This window comes from Copadichromis virginalis, linkage group LG19 (assembly GCF_057382275.1).
Source record: "Copadichromis virginalis isolate Kocher_CV1m ecotype Utaka linkage group LG19, C_Virginalis_male_GT1.1, whole genome shotgun sequence".
In the NCBI taxonomy this organism is placed as follows: domain Eukaryota; kingdom Metazoa; phylum Chordata; class Actinopteri; order Cichliformes; family Cichlidae; genus Copadichromis; species Copadichromis virginalis.
Genome location: NC_140636.1, coordinates 27,484,448 through 27,498,076, shown reverse-complemented (window position 1 = coordinate 27,498,076; position 13,629 = coordinate 27,484,448). Strand labels below are relative to the sequence as shown.

The following is a 13,629-nucleotide window of genomic DNA, read 5'->3' as shown; positions in this document are numbered from 1 at the left end:
CTAAATGGGATGGATCTAAGCTTTTTATCCCCTGATGCAGAAGGTTTTAAGGCTGAAGTTGTTGTTTTGTTTTTTTTTTGTTTGTTTTTTTCCCCTTCCCCCCTCCAGACTTTTAGCATTTTACCATCTGAAATGTGCAAGCCAGTTGTCAGCTATAAGCCAGTCAGTCCAAAGATCTCTGGAATGAATGAACCTACTGTGTACTTCAGCTGTTGCTCTGCGTTTTTGAATTAATCTATACACATCACTGTTTTCTTTGAAGACGGAATTTGAAGAGCAGAAGGAGGCGGAGCTTGAAAACCTGAGGCGGAGCTTCACGTCTGAACAAGAGGAAAAAGAGCAGAGCTACACAGAGAAAATGAGTCAACTCACTGCCCAGCTGCAGCAACTAGATGCTGTGGTGGCCCAGGTACCAGTCATGCATACATACATATATGCATATAAATATATCTATGAAGTCTTAACTTGGATAGGTTGACAATGGCTGTTTTACTTAAGGGGGGGGGAAGGCAAGACTAACTGGGCGAAGTGGACAGAAAAAATGTTGTATTTTTACTGAAGGACTGGAAAAGGTCCACAAGAGGACTGAGGAGATGCAATGATTTGGAAACTAAAGCAAAGAGTGAGGGATGGTTATACAGACTGTGGATCTGTGGGTTAGTTTCCTTATTCGCCATATATCAGATGGTATCCTGTGGAAGATGAACATATTAATGAATAAAATCACCAATCTGGTGTTTTGTTTTTGTTTGCTTTTCAGATTAAGGTTAAAAGCATTAGTCGAATAATCGATTAGTAGATCAACAGAAAAACAGTTTTACTGCATTTGCTTTGGCTTTTTTGTTTCTGGTTTTTTTTTGTTTTTTTTTTTTTTTTTTTTTTTTTTTTTGTTGTCCCTCCCCCGAAGTAAAGCAAGTATTTGATTTCATCCTGATCTTCAGAAAATGACTTTTTTCTCTCTCACATTTTTGTAACTTCATTTGGACAGTTACAAAAAGCAGTTACAATAATAATAATAATAATAATAATAATAATAATAATAATAATAATAATAATAATAATAATAATAATAATAATAATAATAATAAAAAAAAATCATGTCCTGGCACATAACTGTATTCAGTTATGTATTTGGGATTTATAATTTATCCTCACTGACTTTTTTTTTTTTTTTTTTTTGATTGGTCTTGGTTATCTTCTAGGGTTGTAACAAGGAAGTTGCAATATTACCTGCATTAATATTTCCTAAAACCTGCAGTCCCATTCTTGGGTTTCACAAACTGATCGGTCTTATGACTGATTGGTGTTTGCATATATTTGTTTCCATGGCACCGGTCTAGCTTGACTCTTTGTAGTGAGATACTAACAGACGGCCACACTTGTGTCCCCCACGAGGTTAAAAAGGAGCGCTTAAGAGAGGTTGGGAGGGGGCTGTTGTCATGGCTACAGCATTGTTTTGGTGAGGCAGGTGACTGCATGAGATGCAGTTGTGGGAGGGAGCGGAGGGGAAAAGGGAGGGAAAACATGGTGAAAGCTGAGGGAGAGATCAGAGAGGCTGAGGAAGGAAGGGTAAGGACGCTTACAACAGATATGCAAGAAAACTCTTCCAGCTTTTGAGTGTTTGACGCCCTGAAGTTGGATTTTGTCACCGTACTGGGTTGGTACTTAACATCAGACACCTTTGATATTATATACTTTAAAATGAGGAGTATTTTTCTCTTCAGCCTTGTAAATGTCTTCTGTGTTATGCTTTTGGATCTGGATGTTTTTGTGGTTTTCCCATTTCCCTTGTTAAGACCCAGAGGCTTTAATCAGAGACTTGGATGGTGCAGAACCAGTGTTTCAGTCTTTTTATTATGTTTTGGGTTTAGAGGTCCTGCCATGCCCTTTTTTTTTTTTTTCTTTTTTTTTTTCCCTCAGTCTGTTACTTCTGTCCTCTCTGGGTTTCAGCTGCACACAGGTTTTAAACAAGCCATGGCATAGGTGAGAAACTAAAGGTTGGTCACAAGTGTAAGGAGAATTAACAAGATATCTTTGTTCGTTTTAACAGCTGCGGGCAGAGGTCGGGTGCCTGCAGGGAGAGTTGGAAGGAAAACGTGCAGAAATGGAGACCATGGACACGCTCCTTCAACGAAGGGAGCGAGAGACACAGGAGGGAGGGAACCTTCTTAAGATGCTCACTGATGACTTGCAGACGGCTAAAGAGGAAAGGTGTGCATGTAGTTGTGTAGTTAATATTTATTATAATTATATCTTAAGCAGCAGCTCTGAGCTTTCGCAAATCCTGAATGTTCTCATTTCTGTGTACCTGTTAACCCAGATGCAAATTGCACCGTACAAATGAGAAGCTGAGGCAGGTGCTGATCGAGATGCTCCGCGGCATCGTGGCAACAGAAGAACTGATTGGACAAAAGATCAGTGCCCGAGCCAAAACGTCCGAGCAGGCGACTCGCCAAAGGAGCTCAAGCGTGAACAAAGAGGCACAAGAATCAGGTCTGACTGATGTATTCTATAAATTTACAATGAATGCTAGGATTTTTTTTGTTTGTTGGGGATTAACTGAAAATTGTTTTATTTCTAAATGAACCAAGGATGACTCTTAGTGTAATTCATGTGAGAATTGGTTAAAAACACTTAATTTGCTCTTTTGTAGGTATTTCAGTTGCAGACTTGTCTTCAGAGGAATTGGAGCTCACTCAGCTGCTCTGTGAGAGTCTCCTGGTTTCAGATGGTGAGATCAATCCTGGTGGAGAAGAAGCAGCTCTAAGTGCTTGCAGCAGACTTCGACATACAGTGGACACACTGCTAGAGCTGCTCAACCAAGCCAATACGCAGGTAAAGGAAGTAGAGATGCTCTTCATTCCACATAGGGTTTTTTTTTTGTTTTTTTTTTTTTCCTGTTTTACAGCCTTGCAAGGTGTCTGATCATTTTATGCTGGTCATTTCTCCAGCTGGAGCAGACTCACAGTGTTCATCTTTCTCTGGAGGAAAAGTTTTCTCAAGGCAGAGAAGACTCTGCACAACTCCTTGAACAGCACAAGCGTCTAATGGAGCAGCTTGATCAGGAGGCCAAGCTTAAAAGTCAGCTTCAGGTGGAGCTTCACAAAGCAGAAGGTGAGCACTATGTCTTTGTTTGGCATACTGCTGCTGTCTTCTGATTATGCTGCACATTTAGCACTTGCACCACAGTTTAACAGCTCTGCCATTTGTAACGCTCAGTCGTGTTTGAGGTCGTTCCCTTTTTAAATAAACTTGTACCATTTGCATGATTTCTTCAGGTCTTCTTGAAGGCTACATGGCTGAAAAAGCAGCCCTAGAGGAGTCTCTACAGCAGAAGGAGACTCAAGAGGAGAGGCTTGTGGAGGAGCTAGAGGACCTGAAGGTGAAGCTACACCAGATGGAGGGTCTTACCGCAGAGCTGGACACTCTCAGAGTGAAGCATCATGAGCTGACTGAGGAGCATGCCATCCTCCTGCGACACAAGGAGCATCTCTCTGCTGGACTTGGGGAGAGAGAGAGAGGTTAGTGGAGGGGAGTACAAAAACATGAAATCATTTGTCTGCATAAAATGCTACATGACCTCTTTAGCGAGTTTGACTGTGCGCTTATATAATGTCTGTGCTCAGACGTGTCTTCTCTCCGTAGGCCATTGGCTCAATTTAGATCCTGACGCAGGTTTGTGGGTCAGAGTGGAGTATTAGTGTGTGAGAAGGGAGTGGGGATGAATATGCAGTATATTTGCAGTGCTGTGAGGTTGCTTTTTGTAATATTGCAATTACCAATAGCGTGTGGCAAAGCATCTTGGAGTGCTGTCATTTGCTGTTCTATTTCTTAAGGCAGATTATGCTGAATTGTCAGTATTTAACCTCACTCATATTCTGCCTCTGCTTTTTTTTTTTTTTTTTTTTTTTTTTTTTTTTAATTCATCTGAATTTAACTGAATGAAAACAATTTTACTGACTTTAATCCCTCTTTTTATTTTTCAAGCTTTGTTGGCAGAGACTGATCGTTTGTCCCAAGATAGGCTGGACTTGCAGCGGCAGGCAGAGAAGGACCACCGCTCTCTGTCCCTTCGTCTCCGGACTCTGGAGAGGGAGCTCGAGGAGCAGGAAACCAGAGGCCTGGAGACGGAGCTGCACCACAAGACCCACACTGAAGACCTCAACCAGCGTGTCCAAGCACTGGAGAAGCAGCTTAAACATGACAGGCAGTTTATCGAGGTGAGGCTTGACAAATTAAACTGGTGTGTAATCTTTGGGTTTGTTTGCATTTGGATATCATGGATTCTTTCTTGATTGTTTTTCCAAGGTTATTAAAGTGTCATAGACTATTTTCCAAGTTGGTGCTTAATGCAGCGGACAGGCTTTCACTGAATTTGTTGCCTTCCATAATAGGAGCAGGCTGTGGAACGTGAACACGAGCGGGATGAGTTCCAGCAGGAGATCCGCAGGCTTGAGGCCCAGCTCAGACAGACTCCTAGTGTGGATAATAAAGGATACCAGGTGAGGCACTTAACTGTGTGTGTCTGTAAATATTACAGCTTTTCTCAGCCTGTGATTTGGTCACAAAGCATTTCTTAAACTCAAAACAGAAGTACCTTAACAGCAGCTTTTGTTCTTCTTTTCTTTTTCCTTCAAACATTGTCTTATCAGATCTACTGCTATCCTGTAATTCAGCCTAAATTTCAAATTCATTACCACAGGCATAGTCTCAGTTAAAACTCTCGTGTTTGGATCAATGGCTTTGTTGGCTTCAACAACAGATGTCTTTTTTTGTGTGCAATGTTTTGTGATTTAAACACAGGTTAAAGTATTTCAATGCTCTGATTTATATCTACCCATAAATACTGAAGCACGATGTATTTAACCAGAATTTGTTAAACAAAATGTTTCTGTTTCTAGTGTGTCGCAGTTGTAGTGTTTGTTTGGTGTGATTACTGTTTGCAAGTCAGCTGTGGAGTACATAGTGTTACTGGTGTTGAAGTGATGAATGTGGTGTTTGCCAATGAGCCTGACTATTACCATGTGTTTATCCCTGTGCTGAATGGATTGCTGTAGTTTGAGGACTTGGTTCTGCAGGTATGAAATCTAACTGTAGCATGCTTGTCTTAGCTCTCTGTCGTGCATGGTGTGTGTGTGTGTGTGGTTTGCATCATCTTTTTTGTAGTGCTTATGTACTGGTTATAGGTTCTGCATTCATTAGTATTCAGTAGTCCATTTGCTAATATTCATTTGCATCTTTTTCATACGTCATCTGTCTTTCATCTTCATGTTGCTGCTCTCTGAAATGGCTTAAATTCAGTGTCCCAACCAGTGGCTGCAGATCTGGATTGGCTGTGTTTATGTTTTTTGTTTTTTTTTTTGTTTTTTTAAAGCATCTTATCATGTAAGCGTTTTGTTCTTTGGCTTGTTTGTTTTTGTTTGTTTTAAATTTGCAGTTTTCCATCTTAAAACCCTGAAACTGAATCAATCTTTCTGCCTCTGCAGGTTGAGAGCTTGCAAGGTGTTATCAAAGATAAGACCGAGGACTATTCTTCTTTGCTTGGAACCTGTCAGCAAGCCCAGTGCGATCTTGCAGAACGCAATGAGGAGATAGACAAGCTGGCCGGTCGAATCAGAGAGTTGGAGCAAGCGCTGCTCAACAGTGTAGAGAGTAACAGATGCGTCGGTCAACTGGAACAAGAACTTCAAAAAGCGAAGCTGAGAGAGCAGGAGCTTACACAAGTAAGGGCAAAGTGCACACTTTGAGTTCAGGTGAAGTGTTGGTGTGCATCCTCCCTCAAGAGTTAGCTGATGTTCTCGCTCTCTTTGTCAGGATAAACAGGCACTAGAGCAGCAGCAGCTGTCCAGCAGGCTTCAGATCTCAGCCCTGCAGTCCAAATTGGATGAGACGAGACACTGTTACCATGACAACATGCGTGACCCCACCCAGGAGCTTAAGGATGCCCTAGACACTGCTCAACAGAGTCTACAGAGCAAAGAGCAGGAGGTCTGTTAGGTTTTATGTAACGCTAGTTTTTAGTAGCTAAGAAGATTTGAGCAGATGTGTGGTGGCGGTTGTTGTTTGACACGTTTTGCTGTGCTGCCACCTTTTGGTTGGAAAAATGTTTGTGATGTCTTAGTCAATCTTTTAAAGCCATAAGTCTGATTAGTTATCAGCAAATGCAGAACTTGAAAATTGTATTTTGGTTTTGATTTAAATAGTTACGTTGCATTTCTTAGGTTGAGGTTCTGCTTGGCCAGCTGGAGACCGTGCAGAGAGACTTGAATATAAAGGAAGCTGAAGTAAAACACCTCACACTACAGCTGGAGCTGCTGACTAATTCCAATGCAGCACATGTTAATGAGCTCCAAGAGCAAATTACTGCCCTGAAGGTAAGAAGTGGGATGTGTTTCTCAGATGACTAAACAATGTAACTGACCTAAAATATGTTACACTATACAGTTCAATACAATTCAATAAGTTGCGTTGGTCCAACATTTGTACTTTCATGTAAAACCATGACTGCAGCAAAGAATACTTGTGCCATAATTATATTGTCATCTCAGCTTTTGAAGACTTGGTTTTTTTTGTGAGTCTCCTCCCTTCCTGCGGTTACTTTACTGTAGCCTTAGCTTACTTGCACACTTCATGGCTGATAAAAGTAAGATGATTACTTGTTGCATTTACTTTTCTGTTGCTACATCAACTTCTATCAAGCCTGCTACGTCAGACTGCTACACCCAAACAAAGCCTGACTGAAATTTTTTTTTTAATTATTATTATTATTTTTAAATGTGACTGAGTGAAGCAGTGCAGATGGGAAGACTGTTTTATCTGCTGCTCTGAGCTAGCCCTGTACCGTGAATCACAGGTTTTTACAGTTTAAAACGCATCGATAACATTTTTTTAATTTTTTTAAATATCAGTTTTTCTGGTTTTGCAGCAGATTTATTTTTTCTCTATTTAATATTTCCTCAGTTACACTCATTATGGTTACTTGAAAAACAGTTGAATCTGAGGATAACTGATAATGCACCACCAATTCCAGGAAAATGTGTCTGCCCTGACGATACTTAAGGAGGAAAAGGAGCAACTTTGCAAAGAAGATGAAATGGATGAAGAGACGCTCCCTTCAGCACTTCTTCAGGAGAAAAACCACGAGATCGACCACCTCAACAGTGAACTCCAAAGACTGGAACAGGAACTTGAGAATACCAGCGATAACAAGGTCAGTGTAAACGCTAACTAAATATTTGAGTGCACATACCTGGTGAGGCCATGATTTATTTTTAATGGAATCGTTTTGATTGTTTTTTTTGATAAAAGGTTCTGGAAGCTGAGCTTGAAGATCTGCGCTCACAGGTGGAACATCTTAAATCTGAAATCACAAGAGTGCGCCAAGACAAACAGGAAGAAGAGGAGCGCCTTCACGAGGTAATCAGTACGCTGCAAGCAGAACTCGCCACCCTGGGACCCAACCTGCATGAAGTCAGTGACTCTCAGGACGGTGACAGCATCAATCCTTCACCCGCCCCCAGCCCCGAACCTCAAAACGATACCATCCAAGAACAAGAGAAGAAAGCGGGGCCGAACAGCCTAAAGCATGAACTCAGCCTGACTCATTCTACCGCCTCCCGATCTCTTCGTTCTCGTATCAAGGCCCTTCAGAGTCAACTCGAGACTGCAGTGGCAGAGAAAGAGGGACTGGAACGATTACTGCTCACCCAGGAGGAAGAGTACAGAGGGCACGGGGAAGAATTTGGAAAGAGGCTAAAAGCTGAGAGAGAAAAGTCAGATGAAATCCAAAGTCTCCTCTCCCTGAAGGAAACTGAGCTGGAAGAGGTCACAGCCCAGCTAGAAGAGGAGAGGGAGAAGAGGAAGCTATCAGAGGAGGAGCGGAACGGCTGGAAAGTTCAAGCAGAAGAGGCGGGTACCCTGCAGGAGGAAAAAGCCCGCCTCAGCTCTCAGGTTTTGGAACTCCAGACTAATGAAGAGGAGAGGGTGCGAGAGATCAAAACTCTAAAAACAAAGGAGACGGAGATGGAAATGGAAATGGGCATCCTCAGAGAAAGCAGTCTCACTCTTGAGAGACAAGTCCAGGAGCTACGAGCAGAGGTGGTCGATATGGAGGAACAGGTGGCTCAGGAAAGGGCAAGAATTAAAACCCTGGAGACTGTGAAGGGGGAGCTTTCTGCTGAACGTGAGGCACTGAGGAGGAGAGAGGGCCAGCTCCAAGAGGAAATTGAAAAGCTACAACAGGAAGTGACTTCACTGAGAGCCCTCATCCAGGACCTGACAGTTAAGCTAAACGAAAACGAAACCAGTCAAGAAGAGGCTCAAAAGGAAGTGCTGGTAGGTGTTGGTTTAGTTTTAAAGAACAAACCTTATTATTGGCTCATTCACTTTGAACACAGCTATCTGTCATCAGTGATGGTCTAATTTGCGGATACGTCGGCCATATTTCTGTCTCCCATAAACCTTTACTGTCTTTGTGTGTATGTACAATTGGAAGGTTGGTGGTTCGATCCCTGGCTGCTCTAGTCTGACACATTCATTGGAGTATGAACATGTGTGACTGTTGGATTAAAAGCATTTCAGCATAGGAAAAAAGTGCTTGTATGAATGGGTGAATGAGACACGTTTGTATAAACCGCTTTGAGTGCTGCAGGAGAGTAGAAAAGTGCTATACAAGAATCGCTCAATTTATCATTCAATCTGTAATAACCATATAATATTAAAATGTTTTAACTGTTTGAGTATTTCATTAAACAGAGCAGTAAAACATGCTCTAATCTTCAGTTTTTAAAATTGTAATAGTTTCACTGAACAAATCTGTTTATTGTCACTCAAAAGAGTTATTTTTCAAAAATGTCAGTTGTCCAGCAACCTCTTTAAAATTAAACAAGCCTCAGTACGAAACAGGAAATATTTTGCTGCTGCTTTTCTTTTTCTTTCCCCTCCGAAGCATACAGCTGTGCCGCAAGACCACATCTGGTTATAATTAGGGGCGTTGCTGTTGTGACGTGGCGCAGCACTGAGAGATAGCAAAATCTTGACCCGCACAGAGGAAGTGACATTAAAAAGAGGAAGCAGGAAGAAAATCTTTGGTAGCACTGGCTTTTAAAGCTGTGTTGCACTTTATTTTTCGTGTTTTGTTCTAACTTGGCAGGATGTGGTAAGAAAAGAGAGCATGACTTATTTAATGCACTGGTTAGTTTGTAGCATGTCTCTGCATTTTATCGGAGCTTGTTGTTTTTGTTTTTTACTAGTTCACAGCTGCTTTTGGCAAATTTCTCTCTTCATGTTACATTGATGTAGTTGTTTGTAATGCGAGTGAAAGATTACAGCTTATGCAACAGATGCATACACTGACTATACTCAGTAAAATGCTGTTATATTTGAAAGTGTTTAAATCTGGTTATATAAGGTTTGTGTATGTTTTCTTTTTTGGGGGGGGGCTAAAGGAAAAGGGGTGTGATATGACACTTAATGTTTCTGTGGATGTCTTTCTTCCACTTCAGACCCATGCTGAGGAGACCTTGGCTAAAGCAGACACTGCCTTGAGACAAAAGGAGGTTGAGCTGTCCAAGCTCAAGGAAGAACATCAGGCTCTGAGGACAGAGCTGACTGCACTGAGACAGGGTCTGAGTACCAGTACAGAAAGGGCTGAAAAACTGCATGAGGAAGTTCAGGTGGGAATCGGAGTGGACCACACATTATCAGATAAGATGTATAGTGGTTTTAATGTGGTGGTCTGAGTGCTTGAAGCTTGACTGCTGCGTTTTAATGTCACAATTTCTCTGGCAGACCAAAGATCGTGCTCTCATTGACCTTGAAGCGGACAACCAACAACTGAAGGCAGAACTTCAAAGCGTTCAGGAGGACTTGGCTGCACAGGAGGAGGAATTGGCCTATCAGCAGAGAGAGCTGCAGCAGCTCCGACAGCAGGGCCAACAGGACACACTTCAGGGATACCCACATAAGGGTGAGCACTAAATAAGTCTTTGCACTGATTGTGTGAGGGTAAATATTGATTTATGATTATGTGCAAGCCTATAAAAAGCAATGACAATGGAAATCTATTTGACCTAGCCTTTTATGTTTACAAGGAACAGTGGAATTTGGGTTTTAAAATAAGAAATGCAAACTTTGTTTAAAACATGATTTATAGAGCCCCCTGAACATTTTAACAGAAACATGTTCTCATACTGATCTTTTTTTTTTTTTTTTTTTTTTTCCGCTGTCAGATATTTCTGTCGGAGCTTTCGAGGACATTGTGTCTCACCACGAAGACTCTCTGAGCTCTCCGGAGGTTTTAAGAAGACTCGAGTGCTCTGAGGACCGAATCCTTGAACGTTTCCACACCTCTGAGCTCAGTGGCTTGAATAACACAGGCCTGGACCTCCCCCAGGTCAAACCCTCTCCCAGGGTTGTAATGGAGCCTCCTTCACACTCCAGGACGATCACCCCAGACCCAGCTACACAGAGTTCCCACTCGCCACGCTCTGTGTCAGTGTCTGAGAACTACTCCATCCTCGATTCACTGGATGCCGATAAAGTATGTAGTTCGAGCTCAGATATGTAAACCATGTGTTCATTTCTTTTGGTTTCAGTTCTCACTCAGATTATTATGTTTTCTTGTTCACAGGTACGTGAATTGGAAGGACTTGACCTAACGACTCCTTCCTCACCACTTGGCTCCACCTCTTCCTTGTCGGCACCTGAATGGGCCAGTGACGGATATGGCAGCAGTGAGTATTTCCACACCTGTGACTTGTGAGGATTTTGAGTCACTTTTATATCTGGATATTCTGCATAAAGGCAGCTGAACGTCGCTGTTCTCCTCTTATTCAGATGTGAGTTCAGAACTGGGTGCTAGGCTGAGACTGGAGTTGGAGCAGACTGAGAGACTGGATGCTCAGTTTATTGAGTACCTCCGCTGTAGAGGAGTTGACCCCACCGCTAACACGGACAGTGCTGCGGGCAGTATGAGCTACAGTGATGATCTGTTGTCACCTGAGCTTCAGGTAGGCTTCACACACATTTGATAAACATGTTAAACTAACAAAAAGCCAGATTTTTCTTCACTTCACTTTCTTCACGCAGGGACTGTTGAAGAAAGTTTATCAAGAAAGCTGCAGAATTCTGACCTTGTCTCAGCGTCGTGTCAATCCATCAGCACAGTCTCATGTGTTGGACTTAAAAGCCTGCTCACTGAGTCTGTCGCAGCATCATGCTGAAGATGGCTCTGCTGTACTGCACCACCAAGATAAATCATCTAATCCTCCCATGAGCTGGCAGCAGGAGAAGAGGGCATTGCAGGAGACTGTGATTGCACTCAGAGAGCTGCTCTGTCGAATGGCACAAAGACACTCCCAAGTGAGTTTCAAGCGCTGGTTCAAAATTTCTTCTATTTAAAGGATAATTTGTTTTAAATCGGTTATTGGCATGAAGATATTATTTTTCATTCAGGTGTAAGATGAGTTTAACTTAACATGGTGCATTAACTTACCTTGTATCTGTATAAATCTTTTTTTTTTTTTTTTTTTTTTTTTCACCATCTTTCTCAGACTGATGACAGAGTTGACAGTAACTGGCACAGAGATCAATTGCAGACTGAACGACGGGATGAATCCCAACTGAGGGCAGAGCTGGAGGAGAGCCAGAAACAACTCAAATGTGCACATGACGCTCAGCAAGAGCAGAAGAACAAAACGATGTCGCTCAGGTATGTATTACCTGCTCAGAATACAGGCACTTAAACAGGCCTCCCCTGTGAATCAGCATTTTGCAAATCAGATGGGTTTCAACTTCATTGTTGAGGCATGTTAAAGGGCCCCTTTCCTAAACTTTTTTTTTTTTTTTAATGTTTTAGTCTAAATGTAACTATGGTAAAGTTGGAAATGACCAATTTTCTTCAGGCTGACGATAGAAGAGGCTGAGGAAGCTTTGAGGAGAGAGCAGGCCAGAGTGTGTGAGCTTCAACAAGAACTGGAGCAGGAGAGGGCTCTAAGTCTGCGTAAAGGAAGGGAGGAGGAGGAAAGGAGAGAGGTAAGAGAGCACTAAAAATGGACACTACTAAAATTTTCTATTCGTACAGAAAACTTCAGTTCGCTACATTTGTAACATCACTACCCAATGTTTGTGTTTTTATGCAATGTACTCTGTCTAGAATGTACAGGTGTCTTCTGAGAAGCTGAGGTCAGAGGTCATGTCTCTAAAGGGGCAGGTGGAGCAGGAAAGGGTGGCCTGTAGCAACCTGAGACAAGAACTTCAGATTGAACAGTCCCGCTGTTTGCTGCTAGAGAAACGCCTGGAGGACACTCAGAAGGAGCTAGAAGATGAACGCAAACTTTCTTCCCAGCAACAAGAGCTCAGCTTGCAAGAAAAGACTCGTCAGGAGCTCCTGCTGACTGAAGCAGAAACTCGCTTGACTGAAATTCACTCGAAGCTTGCAGATTCTCACAGGAAGCTTGATGAAGAGCAAGACCGCTGCTCCAGGCAGGTGGATGAGCTCAGCCGTAGACATGATGCCGACGCTGCAAGAGACAGGAAGTTCATCTCGGACTTGCGCTCCCAGCTAGAGCAAGAGCGAAGGCAAGGGGAGGAGTTGGCAGCTGTGGCGGACAGACTGAGGGCAGAGTTACTACAGAGCAGGAGGCGATGGGAAGAAGAGGACAGAACGAGGAGGGAGGAGCTTCAGAAGGAGCAGGAAGCAGCCACCCGAAATCGTATCACAATTGAGACTCTGAAGGAGCAGAAACAGGAAGCAAACCAGGCTTTAGAGGTGGAGCGAGAGCAGTCCAGGCGCCAAGGGGTGGAACTCGCAGAGCTGAAGGAGAGACTCCGAGTGCTGAAGGACAAAGAGAGGGAGAGGGAGGAGCAGTGGGAAAGGGAAAAGAGGAAGGAGATGCAAGAGCAGATGGAAAGAGAGAGGCGACAGGAGAGGATCAACAGCAAACTGGTAAGATGCATCAGCCCAAATCTTCTCTAGTGTACTCACTGCCTATGCAAATCCATACAGACACATCATTGTGAACATTTCTGACTTTAGTGTGAGTTGGAGTTGTTGAGGCAGCAGGACCAGCAGCGTATGCAGGAGCTGCAGCGCACTCTGGCAGAGCTGGAAAGAGACGAGAGAGAGATGGCTGCTCAGCGCCTGTCTGGACAAACAGCGGGACAACAACGCGAAGCTGAACCTTTCCAGCACCCCCACACCAACCTCCATACTGATGGTGGCCAGGCAGGAGTGTTAAAGCAGCACCAGCAGGTATTCAAGTGCTTTAATCCCTATGAGGAATCCAAACTATTGTGACAAAGTTTTTCATTAGGATTACATTTTAGCACATGTAATCATTGCTAAATGAACTTTTTGTCACCTTAGACGCCGTCCAAGTCGTCTTCCAACCTGTTGGAGACGTTACTGAAGGAGAACTCTGAGTTGACAGAGCGTGTGACATCACTGAGCCAGGAGAGGGCCACTCTCAAACACAAACTCACCTGCCTGGAGCGACAACTGCGCCGCACAGAGAATGAGCTCGCCAAGGTCACCGCGGAAACCGAAAATAGGCCTGTCTACGACATATCCAGCCAGAGCAAGGTCAGTAGGCAGCACATCAGGATAAATTAGGGGTGTAATAACCATTT

The 13,629-nt window shown here is 43.1% G+C and overlaps 1 protein-coding gene across 4 annotated transcripts in view; it reads left to right on the top strand.

Moving 5' to 3' along the window:
* Positions 1 to 13,629, top strand: part of pcnt (pericentrin) — a 34,041-nt gene that overhangs the window by 16,861 nt on the left and 3,551 nt on the right. For 3 of the 4 annotated variants that reach the window (XM_085440653.1, XM_085440657.1, XM_085440655.1), the window contains exons 31-55: positions 263 to 409; positions 2,051 to 2,211; positions 2,321 to 2,493; positions 2,654 to 2,835; positions 2,952 to 3,114; positions 3,279 to 3,521; positions 3,988 to 4,220; positions 4,395 to 4,502; positions 5,058 to 5,078; positions 5,487 to 5,723; positions 5,815 to 5,988; positions 6,222 to 6,374; positions 7,031 to 7,210; positions 7,309 to 8,334; positions 9,504 to 9,674; positions 9,790 to 9,967; positions 10,230 to 10,540; positions 10,631 to 10,733; positions 10,837 to 11,009; positions 11,089 to 11,361; positions 11,553 to 11,710; positions 11,904 to 12,033; positions 12,155 to 12,946; positions 13,037 to 13,252; positions 13,367 to 13,582. In XM_085440653.1, coding sequence (XP_085296779.1) covers positions 263 to 409; positions 2,051 to 2,211; positions 2,321 to 2,493; positions 2,654 to 2,835; positions 2,952 to 3,114; positions 3,279 to 3,521; positions 3,988 to 4,220; positions 4,395 to 4,502; positions 5,058 to 5,078; positions 5,487 to 5,723; positions 5,815 to 5,988; positions 6,222 to 6,374; positions 7,031 to 7,210; positions 7,309 to 8,334; positions 9,504 to 9,674; positions 9,790 to 9,967; positions 10,230 to 10,540; positions 10,631 to 10,733; positions 10,837 to 11,009; positions 11,089 to 11,361; positions 11,553 to 11,710; positions 11,904 to 12,033; positions 12,155 to 12,946; positions 13,037 to 13,252; positions 13,367 to 13,582 — 5,922 coding nt within the window. The remainder of the gene's footprint in view (positions 1 to 262; positions 410 to 2,050; positions 2,212 to 2,320; positions 2,494 to 2,653; positions 2,836 to 2,951; positions 3,115 to 3,278; positions 3,522 to 3,987; positions 4,221 to 4,394; positions 4,503 to 5,057; positions 5,079 to 5,486; positions 5,724 to 5,814; positions 5,989 to 6,221; positions 6,375 to 7,030; positions 7,211 to 7,308; positions 8,335 to 9,503; positions 9,675 to 9,789; positions 9,968 to 10,229; positions 10,541 to 10,630; positions 10,734 to 10,836; positions 11,010 to 11,088; positions 11,362 to 11,552; positions 11,711 to 11,903; positions 12,034 to 12,154; positions 12,947 to 13,036; positions 13,253 to 13,366; positions 13,583 to 13,629) is intronic. The other variant, XM_085440654.1, reaches the window with a different exon arrangement.